Source organism: Stenella coeruleoalba (genome assembly GCF_951394435.1).
Source record: "Stenella coeruleoalba genome assembly, chromosome: 11".
In the NCBI taxonomy this organism is placed as follows: Eukaryota; Metazoa; Chordata; class Mammalia; order Artiodactyla; family Delphinidae; genus Stenella; species Stenella coeruleoalba.
In genome coordinates, this window is record NC_137157.1 from 97,361,513 (window position 1) to 97,380,250 (window position 18,738).

At 50.1% G+C, this 18,738-nt stretch overlaps 2 protein-coding genes across 2 annotated transcripts; both read right to left on the reverse strand.

The window, feature by feature from the left end:
• Window positions 1-737: 737 nt before the first annotated feature.
• Window positions 738-2,497, reverse strand: KCNA6 (potassium voltage-gated channel subfamily A member 6; the record flags this gene model as incomplete). The annotated part of the gene is made up of 1 exon (XM_079936116.1): window positions 738-2,497. Exon 1 carries the CDS (start codon window positions 2,322-2,324, stop codon window positions 738-740), a length of 1,587 nt encoding a protein of 528 aa, XP_079792242.1. The 5' UTR covers window positions 2,325-2,497.
• A 2,437-nt stretch (window positions 2,498-4,934) lies between these two features.
• LOC307193735 (heterogeneous nuclear ribonucleoprotein F-like) lies at window positions 4,935-7,642 on the reverse strand. Its single transcript, XM_079936117.1, has 2 exons — window positions 7,587-7,642; window positions 4,935-7,519 (listed from the first exon to the last, which is right to left on the reverse strand). Exon 2 carries the CDS (start codon window positions 7,406-7,408, stop codon window positions 6,155-6,157), a length of 1,254 nt encoding a protein of 417 aa, XP_079792243.1. The 5' UTR covers window positions 7,409-7,519; window positions 7,587-7,642; the 3' UTR covers window positions 4,935-6,154.
• Window positions 7,643-18,738: the final 11,096 nt, after the last annotated feature.

Genomic DNA, 18,738 nt, shown 5'->3' on the forward strand with positions numbered 1-18,738 from the left:
GTGGGGAGAACGAGGTGCAGACCAAAGACTGATGTGTCTACCGTGCCAGACCGCACCTGGAAGAATCCATTGGCCCCTTTGGTCCAGGACTGACTCTCACATCCTCCAAATGGCCCAGTGTAATTGTAGTTTCTCTAATTCCATCCAAGATTAGAGATGTATAGCATAGTATCAGGCTGGGCAGCTGAAGGCTCTCCCAGGGGTCCTCTTCAGGATGAGCAGCCGGTGTTACAGGGCGCCGGAGGAAAACAAAGGAGGAGTACTGTTTCTGTCCACCCGTTTCTGCCAGTTACCACGTGGCCAGAAGCTAAGACTGGTGCATATGCCCCAAAGCCACAGATGCTAAGGAGAAAAAGGACCCAGGTGTGCCTGGTTTCCATCTCGTCAACGTCGCTCTTCCTAGAGATATTACAAGTCCCAGACATGAAAAATCAGAGTCTTGAGGGACGAAGGTCAGATGGAAATCTCATCCATGTGACAGAAGATGGGCACGAATGGGTGGCACCGTTAGAGTTTGGAAAATGCCACTTAGATGGAGAAACCTTGGATGCTGCAGGGGTCAAGTAACAAGATTGAGAGTCCAGGTGTGTGGTCCTGGCGCCAGCCACTGGGTGTGGGGGGGGGGGGGAGTCAGGAAGTCACCTGGAGCTGGGGTGCGAGTAGTGGAGAATGACAAGGAGCCCTAAGGGATTGTTTGTCCAGTGTCCTTCCTTCCGTGCAGGCCCGGCCTGCATCCGTCAAACTTCGGTGAGCATCCTCTTCTCTGCATATGCCCGATGTGGAGTGGGAAAGTAGCTGGGTCTCCGCTCCCGGGTGGCCTCCGAGAATTCAGGCTTGCCAAGTCCGTTGTCGGCTGCCTTCAGGTCCGGGGCAGGCTGCCCACAAGTGACGTGGGTGTACTGGCCTTGTTCTTCCTGCTCGGTCTCCCGGTGGTAGAAGTAGTTGAAGTTGGAGACGATGACGGGCACGGGCAGGGCGATGGTGAGGACCCCGGCGATGGCACACAGCGAGCCCACGATCTTGCCCCCCACCGTCATGGGGTACATGTCCCCGTAACCTACTGTGGTCATGGTGACCACGGCCCACCAGAAGGCATCCGGGATGCTGGGAAAGAGCGAATCGTCATCGTCGGCCTCTGCGAAGTAGACGGCGCTGGAGAAGAGGATGACTCCGATGAACAGGAAGAAGATGAGCAGACCCAGCTCCCGCATGGACGCCTGCAGGGTCTTGCCCAGGATCTGCAGCCCCTTGGAGTGGCGGGACAGCTTGAAGATGCGGAACACCCGGACCAGGCGGATCACTCGGAGGATGGCCAGGGACATGGCCTGCTGCCCGTTCTGGCCGCCGCCTCCACTGGCGGACTGCTGTCCCTGCTGCTGCACCAGCTCGGTGCCCAGGGTGATGAAGTAGGGGAAGATGGCCACCAAGTCGATGATGTTCATGATGTTGCGGAAGAAGGCTGGCTTGCTGGGGCAGGCGGAGAAGCGCACCAGCAGCTCGAAGGTGAACCAGACAATGCACAGCGTCTCCACCAGAAAAAAGGGGTCGGTGAAGAAGGAGCCCCCAAGGGTACTTAGTGGGGAGGAGCCCCCTGCCACCATTCCCCCCGCGGTGATGCCAGGGTGAAACGTATAGGAATCGTCTTCATCCTCCTCTTCCTCCTGGCTGCCCCTGGACACCGGGGAGACACCACCACCGTTGCTTCCACCTCGACCATCTGCGCGGAACTGCGGCAGCGTCTCCAGACAAAAGATGACGATGGAGATGAGGATGACCAGCACCGAGACGATGGCGATGCCCCGGGCGGGCCCCGAGCTCTCCGGGTACTCGAAGAGCAGCCACACCTGGCGCTGGAAGGGCTGGGAGGGCAGTGGCTTCTCGTCCACGCCACCCTCGGGCAGGCAGCCCTCGTCCTCGCGGAAGGCAGCCAGGGCCTCGTCCCCGAGCTGGTAGAAGCGGATCTCCTCCAGGAAGATGTCCAGCGGCACGTTGACCGGCCTCCGCAGCCGGCCCCCCGACTGGTAGTAGTAGAGGATGGCGTCGAAGCTGGGCCGGTTGCGGTCGAAGAAGTACTCGTTCCTCAGCGGGTCGAAGAAGCGGACGCGGCGGCCGGGGTCCCCCAGGAGCGTGTCGGGGAACAGCGACAGGGTGCGCAGCTGCGTCTCGAAGCGCAGCCCGGAGATGTTGATGACCAGCCGCTCGCTACTACAGCAGCCGCCGCCGCCGCCGCCGGCCTCCGGGAAGTCTCCGGCATCCTGTTGCTCCCCCTCCGGCCCACGGGCCTCCCCCGGCGCCGCCAACGTAAGGGATTTCTCCGATCGCATGTCCCCTCCGCGGTGCGCTCCCCGCCACTAGGACGGCGCCCACGACACGACCTCCCGGGCGCGGCGCCGCCTCCCAGCTCTCGGCGGCGCCTTCTTTTCGGGGTGGGGCTCGCGGTACGACCGACGTCGGGTCCCTAAGCCCCGAAGCCCTGGTCTTCACCGGGCTAGGTCTGGGGAGGTGACCTGGGCGCGGAGGGTTCGGCTCCGCGCCCCCAGTTATCCGCGCCCGATGCTAGATACAGCTTGTGGTACCTGGAACCGCAGCCTGGCGCGTGTGCAGCTGGACGCCAGGAAAGAAGCGTGGCTTCGCGCCCCCGCCCTCCCCAGACTGGGCTCCGGGACGCGGGGGTCCGCCCTCCAGACCGGTCAGCACGTCCCAGCTCCCGCGGCGCTCCTCCAGCAGCTCCAGACCCCCGGCCGCCGCTGGGACCCGAGCGCCAGATGCGCCTCCCTCCGGCTCGGCCAAGACGCCTGGCGGGGCTCGGCCTCCGCCCTACGGCCACCGCGGGCTCCACTGGCCAAGGTCGCCGTTCCCGCCGCCGCGGCCGCCACCGCCTCCCTCCGAGCCGCGCCGCTGGCCTGCGAGAGGGCCCTGGGGCCGCCCCGGCGCCGGGGCGCGCGGACCCACCTCCCCAGCCCTTGTGCCTTCGCTGCAGCCGCGGCAGCTGCAGCGGCTCGGCTCTCCGCTCTGCCCTTCCTTCCCAACACACTCTCTCCAAGTGACGTGGCAGGCCCCGCCTGCTGCCCCCTCCCACCCCACTCGCGCATCACACCCCTTGCCCGGCCAGGGGCCGCGCGAGCCAGGGCGCGGCGAGCGGACGCACCCTCACCTCTCCAGTAATCTTTCCCGCGCTCTCCTGGCACGCCTCTCCCTCCCGCACGTCCACATCCACGGCCCTCTAAACAGGCGCAGGTACCCTAATGCCACACCCCCCGCCCCGGCAAGTCGCTCTTCTCTTTTCGGTTTAGGGAGCTGACCTGCGCAGTGCATCTCATCAATAAGAAAACACCCCTCACCGCCCCCCCCCCGCGCCCCATGGCACAGAGTTCTGTGCCTCCACTCGCCCAGAAATTTAATGAAAGAAATCAAATTATATTTTGTCCTTCTGTATTTACGAAGACCTATTTGCCAGCTTCTCCAATCTCTACTTAAAAAAAAAAAAGAATTGAGGAAGCATGTTTTGATGTCTTGAGAGCTTCCAATTTAAATTGTACTCCAATGTCAGTCCCCAGAGAATCCCATACCTCCCTTTGCAAACCCGGGAGGGCGAGGCCGCCATTCTCCCAGGATTGCAAAGTGATAGCAGGGAAAAGGGTAGGAAGTCGCTGGTTGCCTTTTCCAACAGAAGTTTTCTAAGGGAGTCCTGGGAGTTTGGGCAGCAGCCCCAGTGAAGAAAGAACCAGAAGATGGTGGCATCTCAGGTAGCATAGCGCAGGGAAGTGCATCCTGGAATTCATCATCTCCCAGCCTCCCTGGGAAGGAATCCGGAGTGAACGAGAAAAGGGGGAAGAGGGGAGTGGAAAGGGCATGTTGATTAAACTAACAGCTGCACTTCCTGAGCACTTAATAGGTACCGGCCACCTTCCAGGTGCTTCACCTGCACCACCTCACTCCCTCTTCACAATCCTACGGGAAAGACGGCCTCTGCTCCTCAGTACTGTTACAGCGAAGACCCACCTGGCAGGATTTGGGTAGAGACCCAAGTTTGCTGTAGAGACTCTTCCCCTAACTCTCCAGGAGGGAGAAGGTAAGAATGGTTTTCCATCCATTTCTACCAGAGGCCCTATCGTCTTCCATCGCTGGATCACACAGGTTGGGGTCTGCTGGGGGAGCTGTGGTCTGATCTTTTCACACTGCCACTGCCAGGTAGGGTTGACGTTTGCTTCTCTGTGCTTCATTTTCCCCCTTTTGGGGTGGCTGTGGACAAAATAGGTTGCTGACGATCAGAAGGTGTTCGTGTGTAGCTTCTTGTGCTCTTAGATCATTGGTAAGAGCTCATGGACAATACCGATGGAAATGATACATAAAGGTACTCTCAAACGACAAGATTCCTGTGAGAGTTCTTTGTATTGCATGGAGTGTTTTAAAACCACAGTGATTCACTCCCAGCGCGGTGGGGGCGGGGGGTGGGGGGGAGATGGGGAGGAGGGAACTAAGTGTCCTGGATGTTTAGGGCAGAGGTCAAGTGGTGAGTGGGTAGGAGACAGGCTGCCACATCACCGCTTCACTCTCCAGTCTGGTCCCTCACCAGACCTGCAGGGCAATCGTTCTTCCGCTTCTTTTCTTTGCTTATCCTGTCCATTTCCACTCCCTCCTCTCAGCTTGCATGTTTCAGTGAATGGTGAGAGAGCAAGTGTACCCAGTCACTCGGTCAATATTTTTCCTATTCACAGGCTCTGTAATTAATCAATTTAAACTTTGCACTATTAAGTTGCTCCGTTAAAAAAAAAAAGAAATATTTTAAGGAAAGAAAGGGAACCTAAAAAACCTATAGGTTTTTAAAGAACCTATTTCTTAAAAAAAGAAATATTTTTTTTTTTTTTTTTTTTTTCAAGCAAAGTTCTTTTTAATAAACTTCATTCACACTTTAAAGTCTTGACGGTTTTGGTGTATGTGTTAAGTTTAAAATGATGGATCGCTGTGTGCAGAGCTACCTGAAATTTGGAACTTGTTTCCAACTGCCAGATAGACAATTTTCTAATAACAATTTGGAAGTAGGTTTCAAACTTGAGAATATGTGTATCCTGCAATAACCAGTAACTGTAACCCAGCAGCGTGTGCTACAGAAATAATCCTAAGTGTGGAACAAAGACTGTTTAAATCAGCACATCTTATATAAAAAAACAAACATAAAAATTGTGGCTAATGACTCAGTGTATGTAGCACACAAAACTAAAAATCTCTAGCTATGAACAGGTGCCACCCGGCATAAAGGAAGGGAACAGCAGGACATTACAAATGGCTGATGACCAGAACACAAGTCACAGGAAGATGGGACTGTAGGCTTCTACTTTCATACTTTGTAGTCACCATTTCCACTCATATATTTAATGTTTTTAAATCTGAATGTTTAATTTAGCCTCGTTTTAAGAATACAAGGGAAATCATAGTGCTAAATTTTAAAATTCACACTGAAATACAGTAGTAAAATGAAATTTTCAACCACCCAGTCATTTTGCTATTTTTTGGTGAGTATATAGTCTGTGCCAGTCATTGTGAAAAAGTCTTTTTATTTTAAGAAAAAAATTTAGTCAACAAAAAAAATTTAACAAGTTTCACTTAGCAAAATACACCCAAAAGGAAATCACAGTACAAAGAAAGTTTTAAGTCAAGGCCTCACCAATTCCTACAGTATTAGTAATGTGTCTCAATTTTCAAAACTAACTTTATAAAGCTTAAACTTAACCTAAAAGATTTTAAATGAAAATAAACTAGAATGAACAAACATGAGAAATGTTCCTCTTTGAATTAGGGATCTAGCACCTTGAGTTTTCCAAAAAAGCACACCTCCCCAATGTGTTCACGATGATGTGGTGTAAAAGATCCACATTTAACGTACTTAAAACTACTTTAACTCAGATAACATCACTCCAGAAAGTACACTACCAAAATGTTGAGAAAAGCTGAAAATGGTTTTAGTTTACTCAATATAACATGCTAGAAGAAAGTTTGCATGAGAAAACACTGAAGAGGTAATTTTTTAATCCAGATTTTACAAACTCATGGTGCAAAATGGGTCCCACAGCTTCCTCTAGAGTAATAACTGCTTTTCACTGCTTGTTGGCTGCCTGTGAAAATCTGATGAAATAACTCAAAAGCTACTACGAAACTAGTCATATCCACTCATGCTGTTCTGGCCACCATAGCTAGCTGCCGCCCCATAACAGCCACTCACGGATTGGCTCTCAAGGCCACTGTAAATGGACGGGGTTGACACCCCTATGCCTTGCATCATCTGGCTGCTATATGCCCCGTTGCTGGACCCTGTCGTGGAATTCAAGAAAAGTTCTATGTATCTGTGCTGCATGTTAGCCCTGTCTTTGGACATGGCCGCCACAGCTTCTTCGTGAGTGGCAAATTCGACATCAGCTTCACCGGTCACTCTTCCATCAGGGCCAATCTCAATATGGACTCTCACTGGGTTGAGTGGAGAGAAGAAGTTGTAAATGTCGTTCTCCGTGGCCTTGTAGGGCAGCCCTCTCATGTGGACACAGTGTCCAGTGGTGCTCTGGACAGTGAACTCGCCATCTCCATACCTTTGGTCATACATCCCAGAGAGACAGTAACTGAGGTCTCTTCCAAACAGGTCGGTGGTGAAGCCGTAGCCATCGCTGAGGCCACTGTACTCCTCATAGCCCCCATAGCCTGCAGCACTGTAGGCACCAGACCTCATCCTCTCCAGGCCTGCTTGCTTGACAATGCCGATATACCTCCTGGCTGTGCCAGGCCGGTCATAGGGCCCCGGCCGCTGCACTGACATGAACTTCAGAGGGGGATCCGAGTATGACCTAACTTCTTCCTGACTGCTCTTGAACACCTCAATATACCTGTGCCCTATTCTCTCCTTGTGCTTCCCTAGAGCCTTCTCAGCTAACTCCTGTGAGGCAAACTGCACAAAGGCTTCCCCTGTAATCTTGCCCTCGGGGTCCACAGGCAATGTGATCCCGTTTGGCACGATTTCCAACCCTGAGAAGAACTGAATGATTTCTTCCTTGGTGCATCCAAACGGGAGTCCTCGAAGTCGCACGAAACCATCATTGGCGGTGTCAGCACTGTTTGGACCACTGTGCTTCAACACCCAATCCATCTCGGTTCTGTGGGACTTGAACACCTCAATGTACCGATGTCCCATGCTTTCCCTGTCTTTTTTAAGGGCCATTTTTACATCATCTTCTGATTCAAGTTCAACAAAAGCCTCACCACTCTGCCTGCCTTCTCTAGTGTAGATAAAGTGAACGCCTGCAACCCCATCATGAATTGTGCAGTCGGAGAGGAAATTCTGCACATCCTCAACAGAGCAGGACCAGGGCAGGCCACGGAGCTTGACTACAAAGCCTTCACCTCCCTCGGGGCCCAACATCATGGACACTTGACAGAGCAGACGTCAAACAAACTTGGATGCAGCTTTTTGTGGCTTAAAGAACAGCGGGGGATGCCCACAGTCGAAGACACTCCAGGCAGGTAACGAACTGTCCTCGGGCTCCAAGTCTCCACGCCCCCGCTTTTCTTCACATCCGGCACCTCGTCGTCCCTCTGAGCACCTTTTTCTTCAGGAAGACGCGGCGTACTCCCACTTCCAAGACGGAGCCGGAAAGACGCCAAAAAAAGAAATATTTTAAGGAAAGAAAGGGAACCTACACATACGCTGTGTTATATGATATAAGTATATCATATATTATATGATATACTTATATCATATAACATAAGTATTATATAACATAGAAGATACTCTTTTTTACCCATGTCCAATTATCTGTAATTCTTTTCCGGGTGGTAAATTGACTCACTCATGATCCCTTTTGTCGTCTTTGGTGGTCAGTTTTTACAGTGAAATATTCATTCGCATGTTTGTTTTCATCATTGCCATTTTTATCCACGAGGTTATCAACTAGGTCAGTAACTTCCAAACAAATCTTGGAGAAACGTGGGAAGGAACCTGCATTCTGCCAGGAGGGTGCACAGTCTAACGTGGTGGAAGGAATAGCCCTTTGAATACCACTTGGGTTAAGGCTGCCAAGCTACGGCAGAGCTGATGCTCCGTGGTTACTTTGACATGCACCCCACAAGGCTCTGCCCCAAGACAGGTTTCACTGTGCACGAGGAGTTTCCCCTGGAGGGAAAACCCATTAGCAAGTTCATGAATCAGAGTTCTGCTTTTAGTTCTTTTGTGAAAGAGACTCGTTTCTTAGCTTTAGAGAAGCCCTTTTTTCTAGATCTTTCCTCTCAAGCAAATATTAAGGGTGAGTAAGATCACACCTTTGGAAGTGCCAGTTCCTGTGTGAAGGAAAAATAACCCCATCCGTAGACGGCAACGCCACCTCCAGTGACCGGCGAACGCTTCCCCGGAGTTCACTGAGCCCCAATTTCATGAAACCGTAGGCTTTTCTAATTGTTTCTAAATCCACACATTTTCGCTAATGGTAGGAACCATTCATTTATTTAACAAGCTTTCATTGAGAAGCTCCTGGGTGCCCACCCTGTGCCAGGTGCTGGGGATTTAGAAGTGATCTGGACAACCCACCTGCTCTTATGAGCTTACATTTTCGTGCAATAAGTACATGACGTTCTAGATAGAAAATGTTAACAGTAAACAATAAAGAAGATATTTGCATATTGTAGTAAATGCTCTGATGAAAATAAATGGGATGCTGAGTCAGAAACGAACCTGGGGATTCTGCTCTGAAGAGGGTGGTTGGGAAATTTCCCTCTGAAGGGGTAATATTTCAACTGAGAAGTCAAAGATGAGAATAAGCCAGACTTGCTAGAAGCAGGGAAGAGCATTCCGGGCAGACAAGTTCAAAAGCTCTGAGCTAGACAGGTCATGGATGTTCAAGATGATAACAAAAGCTATGTGCTGGGAGGAGAATGGGCAGCAGGGAGAGATGTACAAGATGAGGCTGAAGGAGGAGCGAGGGGTAGGTCTTACAGGGGGCGGTGTTCAGGTGTTATCTTAGGATGTTGGTTGGGAAGCCAATGACGGTTCTCAAGAGGAGAAGAGACATGACATGATTTACATAGAGGCTGTGGGGGAATGAATTACAAAGCCACAAAAGAAACAATTGGGGGACCAGGAAATTGCAGTGATTTGGGGAAAAGATGATGGTGACTTGGACTAGAGAAAAGGTAGGGTGTATAGAGATACAGAGGGAGGGGGTGGGGTTGGGGAGATGTTTAGAAGATAGAATTAGCAGGAACTGGTGACGGATAGGACATGAGAAGTAAACAGTGGATGCCAGGTTTGGGATTTGAGCAACCAGGTGTGTTGGTGGTACCATTTATTGAGAAGGGGAAGATGAGAGACTAAACAGCTTGGGATCAATCAAGACCCATATCGTTTTTAGACGTGTTCACTTGGAGAGGCAAATGACGCATGTGGACGAAGACGTCAAGGAGGCGCTTGTTTATCCACGTCTAGAATATGGTAGAGAAATGTATGATTTACGAATTTAAAATATTTAGAAGTATTTAAACCCCTGGCATTAACGTCTCCTAGAGAAACAGAATATGAACGATGAAGAGAAACGTAATCAGGACCAAGTCCTTCACAGCAGTCTACAAGTTACCATTCAAGTTCAGGAAGAAGAGGAACCAGCAAAGAAGACCAAGGGGTTTTCAGTGGAAAGGCAAGGAAACCAAGAGAAAGGATTGCCCTGGAAACCAACAACTGGGACCAGACCCCAGGGGTCCCATCCTCCCACACCCATGCAGACCTTCCAGCTGAAAACATATCTACATCAAATTAGGAGCGCATGGTGGGAATAAAATGGTACCAATAGGGAGGAACCACCTAAAAATGGACGTATGTGCCAAGATGAGCAGATAAAATGTGGCAGATAATTTGACAACCGTTTACATTTTTATCTTTGCCTTAACATGTACTTGCCCCAGGTATATAAATGATCATTCTCCTCGATTTCACAGGTTTCTTTGACGCCATTTTCTACTTTGCTCTGTGTGTGCGTGTGTGTGCTTATCATCACCCCAGGAATAAGATCCTTAAAGTTTTCCTTTGGGGAGACTTAGCCTTGTTTCTCTGAGTAATCTCTGCGAATGGTCCTTCTCACTGCCCTGTCTCTCACAGACACCTGTGGAAGGAAGGAATGGTAAGTGGTCAGCTTCCTCAGTTCCTACCTGTGCACAAGTGTGTATGGATACACACATCCTCCCTAAGAAGAATCACTCCCCTCTCTAGGTTTCCACTGCAGATGGTTTGGGAAAGGGATGATGAGTCAGACCATGTGTCTCATGACCATTTCCCTCCCTCTGGGCTTTCCCTGGGACTCAAGTGACAAGGGGAAGGACAAATGTAAGCACGTATCTTGTAGATAAGCATCAGTTATAATTAGCTGCTTAGCCAGTTTTTGATGATGATGATGATTGTGATGGTGATGAACTCAGCTACAAAGTGTGATGGAGATAATGATGCTCCAGGATCCACTAGAGGAAAATCTAACAGATTTCAGTTGAGTGAAGCTGTATATTGGGAAAAGAATGCATTAGACATCTGTGTCTTGCAAATCATCAGCCCTAGGAAATGACTAACCATGCCAAAACATAAATCTATAAAGAACGTTTGGGACTTCTCTGGTGGTCCAGTGGTAAAAAATTCACCTTCCAATGCAGGGGACCGGGGTTTGATCCCCGGTTGGGGAGCTAAGATCCCACATGCCACGGGGCAACTAAGCCCGTGTGCCACAATTACTGAGCTCATGAGCCTCAAGGAGAGAGCCCGCATGCTGCAAACTACAGAGCCCACCTGCCCTGGAGCCCACACACCACAACTAGAGAGAGAAAACCCGCACACCACAACTAGAGAGAAGCCCGCGAGCTGCAACGGAAGATCCCACATGTCGCAGCTAAGACCCGACGCAGCCAAAAAAAAAGAAGAAGAAAGAATGTTTTACCAGTCAAGGAGGATCCAAGAGCACGTGTTCGTATTACAGGTTTGCAGCTGCTTCTTCATCCCATTCCCCTACTGTGGCATCATTAATGCTATTTTCCAAATGTCTCCAGCTCTCTCCCTTTCAGGAAGGTGGGGAACGTACACTCTAGCTCAATTGTGGGTGGACCAGTCCAGTAGTTCTAACCCATGAGTTATAAGCAGAAGTGATGTGTGTCATTTCTGGACCCAAATATTTAATTAAAGCCTCTAGAGCTTTCTTTGTCCCAGCCACAATGGCCAGAATCACCCATGATGGAGGCTGCCCTGGCAGAGTGAGGTGGGTTCCAGAGTGAGGTGACGTGGGACAGGACCCCCAGACAAAGCAACAGGAACGTAGCATGAGTAAGAAAAAAATCTTCTGTCGTTCTAATTCTCTGATATTTGGGGATGGATTTGTTACCGTGGCATAATCTAGTCTATCCAAACTGATCCACAATGATACCCAGAATCGAGAAGGTACTGTAACCAAAAGCTAAAATTTGTGTCATTGGTTCAGGGGCCAGATAATGGGCAGTGAAGACACTTTATTGGAGGCTGTTATGGACTATCTATGTCCTGAGTGGCAAAATATTTGAAAAATTGTTGCCTGTGATAACTTAGAAGGCAGATAGCGTACCTAAAGACTGACACATCTATGAAGAGGTTAGAAAACAGACTGTTAGTATCACAGGGTGGCTACCATTGGCAAGCAGAGCTGAAATGGACAAGAGAGAGTCCAGAAAGGTGGGGATCTTCAGGGCTGGCAGAGGCAACAGCTGCTATTCCCAATCAGATGTAAACAAAAATTGAAAGACCTCTGAGGCAGAAGGGCTGATTAGGACTCAGCCTTGCTTCGTGGAACAACTCTATCGTAGAGCAGTCATGCCCATTGTTAATACCTCTGAAGGAAATAAGGTGTTTTACAAAACCCTAATTAAAGTTGTGACTCCCAAAAACATTATTATTTGAATTAAACAAAGTGGCTTGTGGGAGGGGAAGAAACTAGAGATGTGTAACCTCCCACAGAAAATTAATCGGCTCAAATTATCCACTGTTAGGTTGATCTCAAGAAGAACCATGGGTGTGGTTATTGACTAGGGGTACAGAGAGCTGCCTGGACAGATAGAAGAAAGTCTAAGATGATTTACATCGGTCATACCGCCAAAGGAACCACGACCTGGACTAGACCATTCAGGACTGTTCAAGACTTGAAACAACTCTTAGGCCCCTAAATTTTGTGTGTGTGTGTGTGTGGTACGCGGGCCTCTCACTGTTGTGGCCTCTCCCGTTGCGGAGCACAGGCTCCGGACGCGCAGGCTCAGCGGCCATGGCTCACGGGCCCAGCCGCTCCGCGGCATGTGGGATCTTCCCGGACCGGGGCACGAACCCGTGTCCCCTGCATCGGCAGGCGGACTCTCAACCACTGCACCACCAGGGAAGCCCAGGCCCCTAAATTTTTATGGTCAGGAAGCAGACAGAGGAACCTGCTCAGTCCCCAAGAAACATATCACCTGCAACGCCCATCTCAGACAGGACCAAGGAAGATGACAGAGAAAACGGGTGTTCCAGAAGGAGAAGCCAGGGGATAGAGAACAGTGAGCTGGGAATCCCTCCCAAGCAGCCACATGAGGTCCTAATTCTGCTAAGTGGAGTTTCAGAACCACAGCAGTCCAGTGATGGCCGCACTGCTCCCATCTCTCCCCCTTCTGAACGGGAATATTTATTAAGGTTATCTTATTCCAAATCAACCCTTGTCCATCGCGTTGTGAGAGAGGGAAAGGTAACATGTCTTTGGTTCTCTGAGTTTCTGAACTAGGAGGTCCACGTCTGTAACTGATGTGGAGACCAGAACATGTCCCTCTGAACACAAAGACCTGCTACCCGCTGCTGGAGGTCCTAGACTTTGAGCTTGGTACCTGGAATGGATAGGACTTTCGTGTTGTCTCCCTTAGAGAGTGAGTAAGTGTATTTTGCCTGTGAGGGTCAAACATTTCACGATCAGGAGGGCAGACGATAGTAGGCATTGTTGCTATTTACCAAATATTTCCATCTCTCTACCTTCTGAGCACGTGGTAGGTTTGTGTCCTTCCTGGTCCACGTACAGCGGGCCAGGGTCATGTGACTAGCTCCAGCTGATGCGTTGTGACACATGTCATATCTGGCCTGCAGCACTGAGTTTCCCAAACTCTTTTCCTCTGCCATAACGATCCACAGCCCTTGAGAGAGTGGCCGCTTCATCAACCTAGGGCCGCCAAGAATGCCAGTGAAGAATGTGTAGCCTGAGAAGTAAATAATCCTTCAATAGAACCCACTGAGAGGTCTGGGATGTTTGTTACTACAGCTTAACCTAGCCTCTCCTGACTGATACACCTACTTGTTTTCCTGCTTGGAGATACATACAACAGAGGTCATTAATGTTCTATTTTCTATGGCCACAAGAAAAACATTGAACATAAATCATGAAATTCATTTCAAAAGCTTAATTTTGGTCAACTCTTTTGTTTTTATTGTTGGTTACTTCTCCCCCCCACCATATCACGCTGCAGAAGGTATGCTCAGAAAAGATAGAGAAAATATTTTCTGGCCTCTTCCACCACTGGAGTGAAGTACAAGTTCACGAAGAGATTGATCTGGAAACTCTGACACAGTTGAAGAAATTGTATCTCTTGTTGATTCTGCTCACTGCGGACTCCGTGAAGTAAAGAAGTTCTCTTAGGTCTGACGACAAATGAAAGGACTTTATGGTTATAAGAAAAATAAAGCCCAGGATACAGTTTGTGATGTAAGCTTAAGGCAAAGGAAGTTCAACTGCTTTGCATCAAAACAGAAGTAAAATGGTTTTCCGTATCCCCCCAGGGTCAGGAATTGCAGGAACCTAAAAAGGAAGAAATTGCGAATTCCCTGGCGGTCCAGTGGTTAGGACTCGGCCCTTTCACTGCCGAGGGCACAGATTCGATCCCTGGTGGGGGAACTAAGATTCCACAAGCTACTTGGGGATCTAAGATTCCACAAGTCGCGTGGCATGGCCAAAAATTTTTAAAGAAAGAAAGAAAGGAACACAACATTGTAAAGCAATTGTACTCCAATAAAGATGTTTTTTAAAAAGGAAGAAATGAAGAAAGGAGAGAAAGGAGAGAAAGGAAGAAAGGAAGAAAGGAAGAAAGGAAGAAAGGAAGAAAGAAAGAAAGAAAGAAAGAAAGAAAGAAAGAAAGAAAGAAAGAAAGGGAGAGAGAAGGAGGGAGGAAAGGAGGGAAGAAAAAGAAGAAGAAAAAGAAAAGAAAAAAATAAAAAGGAAGAAATTAGAGAAGGTTGTCTGTTGAGTAGGACAGGTCCCCAAAACAAGTGGGAAGGCAAGGTCTCAAAGGCCTTGTGAGGTAGCCTGTCGGATGCAGGAAATGGAGCTGGCATGTCTAATGTGCACTTTTAGGCTGCTTTCTCTTCTGGGCTTGGCTTCCTGTTCCAGTCTTGGAGAATGAAGGGGCTGCTTTGGAAGAAAAGATGGGGGACGTTAGGGAGGAGTCTACAGAAAGAGGAGACCCCACTAGCATCCCCCGCTCCCCTCTCCCGTTTGGATGCAAATAGACAGACGGGAGCAGTAGGGTGAGGCTGGGGCAGCCTTGTGCCTGGTCCTTTCCAAAGCGTTTATGCTTCCCTGCCCCCAAGCACACCGCAAACAGAGAGCCACTGTCCCTTGCCCAGTGAGTCTAAGCTGGATGCAGCGGGGCCTCCAGGATGCTGCTTCCCTTCCTTAGGAGCTAAGAGTGTGATTTTCATGTTCTGGTTCTTCTGCTTTCCCGATGGAATGAAATAGCTGGGGCTAAATAATGCAACATTCCCAGTCCACCGATGGTAGCTTCTCTCTTTTTTTAACTACAGCCTCTACTTCGTTCTGAAGAACAAATTATGTTTTATGGCCTTTTATAAAATATTCATCCTTCATACCAGTGCTCTCGGTGGCTCAGGAAGCCTGGAAATGGCCTGGGGTGAGGAGGACCTCATTTCCCCCAAGACACAATTCCCAGAGGCAGGCGGGCTCCGACCACAGGGGCCACTATGCTGGCCGCCAGGTTGGGAGCAAGGATTCCAGCATCCCGCTCCACAGAGCTGGACTTTCAGGACACCTGGAAGTTGGGGGCCTCGGGGGCTGGAGGGGAGGAGGGTGAAAGGGAATCGTGCTGCTCTTCCTGGTGTCCCCACGCTTCGTGCCTGCCTTCTGAAGATGCTGGAGGTTCACCAATCATCACACGATTCCTTCTCCTCCGCACCCTCTTTTCTGAAATGCATGTGTTGCTGCCCCCCAGGCCCGGGTCCAGGACAGCAGCAAGGGGGCCAGAGTCCAGAGGAAGGGAGGCGGCAGTGTCCGGAGGGTGTGGTCGGGGTGCAGCGGGGAAGAGGGAGAGGTGACAGCTGTTTTCTCTCCATGTACGTTTCCCATCCAAGTGACCAAGGGACACGGGTTCATAATAACATGAATAACGCCCTCAGTTGATCGTGGTGCTTTACAGCGTGCAAAGGAATGTCACATCCAGAGCCTTGAGCACTGAAGTTGGAGTTGGGGAGCCTGACTTCCAGGCCTGGGGTGTCCAGTGATCAACCCACATGACTGCACTTCCCTGGGCCTCGGTTTCCTCACTTGCACAGTGAGGGGTTTATACAAGAGGACTCTGGGGTCTAAGGTAAATTATAATCCTGGTTCTGCAACGCTCAGACTCTGGATGTGTGCCCCTAACCCTAGGTTGGTACCATTTCAGAGAGTCTCCAGGCATCTGCCACTGTAGGTAGAAAGAACCCCATTTTCTCCAAAAGCAACAGCATGAGCGACTCCCGAGTAGAGCGGTTTTCCAACGCTGGTCTCACACGGCTACCCCAGGTGTCACCCTTCCCACAGCAGAGCGAGGAGTGGGTTCTAGGCACCCCTTCCCGCCGGCCCAAGACCTGATTCTTGGAGGTGATGCCCAGGAGGACGTGTGTCGCCGGCCACAGAGGCAGCAAGAGGATACACACACCCTCACCACCCAGATGCCACTTGCCCCCGTCTTCGCACGCATCCCTGCACCACTGCCTATGGAGGCATGCTCATCTGAGGATAAGGTGAAGGACCTTACACTAACAGCCCAAATCTGGAGAGGGGAAAATTACAGGAGAGGACATTGCCAATGGATTTGGCATCACGAAGTCTCAAAGTACCCTGTGTCTCTCATTTATCCCAAAACCTATCCAACTGAAAAGCGCAAATTAGCTAACGCGCACATTTTCTATTAGCCCAGGCAACCGTATAGATAAGAACCTGCGCATCCTGGGCTCCTCAAGCTGTATTAGCTGCTAAATAGATAGAATTCTCCCCTCAGTCCAGGGTGACCTGAGCAGAATCTATGAGTGGGGAGAGGACAAGACGGCAGCTCCTTGGGAGGGCTGTCTCTGTGCTGACTCATCTTGTTTTCATCACTTGCTGCCCCGGCCATGCATACTGGTGACCTGAGAGGTAGTCATTCATCCGCTTAACAAATAATCATTGAGAGCTTCTGTGTACCAGGTACTGTGTTAGGTGCTGGGTATAGAGTGTTGAATGAAATAGGCCTGACTGTGACCCTGACCCCCAGGACAGTCTATCTAATGGGGGCGGGGCAAAGTATATACATACAGACATGAGTGTATAGACACATGCGCACACACGCATGTGTTTAGAGACAGACTCCTCAAGCAGCCCTAGCTGTTTCGGGATTCAGCCATTCAAACCATTCCAGCTGAGACCCCAGACATCACGGAGCAGATAACAGGACATCCCTGCTGCAACTTGTCTGAGTTCCCGAGCCCCAGAACTGTGAGCTGTAATGATACCAAAGTGATATTGGAAGACAGTAGGTGTCGGGTAACTTGTCTTGCAGCAAGAGATAACCGAACCCCTCGGAGAAGCCATGTGACCTGCAGAGAGTATCTCAGCTAAGAAGTTTTACAGTGGAGGTTCCAACCCAGCTGAGCTGTGAGGACAGACCACCTCCTGGGAAGTGAGTGGGATGGTAGAGCTCAGGGGAGCCCAGAACTTTCCTGAATGCAGAGTTAACCCTCTGCACTTGCTCTTCACACACACATATACACCCACACCCACACCCACACCCACATACACACATATACACACACCCACACCCACATACACACATATACACACACACACCCATACACACATACACACCCACTCACACACACACACATATACACACACCCACACACCCATACACACACTCACACACACACACCCATACACACACCCATACACACATATACACCCACATATACACACACAAACACATATACACACACCCATACACACATGCACACACACATATACATACACACTTATACACACACCCATACACACATACACTCACACACACACACATATACACACACCCATACACTCTCTCTCTCTCTCTCTCTCTCTCTCACACACACACACACACACACACACCTGGGCATCGTATTTCACTATCTCGTCACCAGAAGGGAATCCTTACAGGAAAAGGACAGGCATGAAGTCTCTCATTTAGGGAGAAAGCATCAGCTTAGCTAATCCGAGTCAGCAGACTTTCGGAATCCGGGTCTGGCTGATGTAGGCCACACTCTAGCCACGCTCTGCGGCACAGAGAAACCAGACATAAGGTTCCAATTTGAATTCCATTTCCATGAAAAACACGTCCAGCCGAATCCTCCCAAAGCCAGGAAGGGGCCCTGCACTAGGGAAGAGCCCCGCATCCTTACAAAACAGGTCGAAAACAAGGAGATGGAGAATGGGGAATGGGGGGCAGGCGGGGGGCGGGCTTCACGCTGTCTCGATGTCGTCGGCTCAGGAATTGTCAGGGGAAGGGGCAAAGTGACGTTCTGGAAACAGGAAAGGGAAGTCGCGACTTCTTTTTTTCTGGGGTGGGGGGGGGCACTGCGTGGCACGTGGGATCTTAGTTCCCTGACCAGGGATCGAATCCACGGCTCCTGCAGTAGAAGCGCAGAGTCTTAATCACTGGACCACCAGGGAAGTCCCGGGAAGTTGCAATTTCTGATACCTTCCATGTGTCCTGATTCTAGTCTCACCTGGGGAAATGGCAAACCACGGGAGCATCCTGGGCTCCCTTAGAGCCCCGGGCAGATTGGGGCCGAGCATTTGGGACTTGCGCCACGAATCGTAAAGAGAAATCAAGAGGACTGTGGAGTAATTTACAAGGTCAGAGAGAAGGCCTCTGACATTCTGACTGCAGCCCCCACACCTAACTGGGTGGCTGGTACGTAACAGCCACTCAATGTTTGTTGAATAAGTGAAAAAAATAAATGATCTCCGTACAACTGCCCTGATGTCAAGTTCCTAACATATTAGGAAGTGGGCAGCCTGTTCCCCATCCAGATGCCTCTGATCTTCTGAGGAAGGGGAGACGCACCACAAGGGCGGGGCTCCTTTGCCCACTGGTAGAGCACAACCTCGAGGGAGGTGCTGTGGAAGGAGCACAGGCCAGGTGCCACTCCCCAGCTGTGTGACCCTGGGTGCATTTCCCAACCTCTCTGAGCCTCGGGGTTCTCATTTTTTAAAATGAAGCTAAAATGTCTCTCGGTCCCAAATGAACGTGAAGAAGTTTGGGATACTTTTCATCAAGTAGAATCTTAATAACTATAGTTCCTTTCACTTTACCTTGGGTTGGCACAACTCCAGGGATAAAATTTTGCCCTAAAAATCTAGAGCCCTAGGTTTCTTACTCCTCCTTCCACCTCCTTGCCCTTGCAATCTGGGT

Coding starts and splice junctions, on each gene's coding strand:
- LOC307193735 (XM_079936117.1), bottom strand. CDS start 7,408: ATGATGTTGGGCCCCGAGGGAGGTGAAGGCTTTGTAGTCAAGCTCCGT.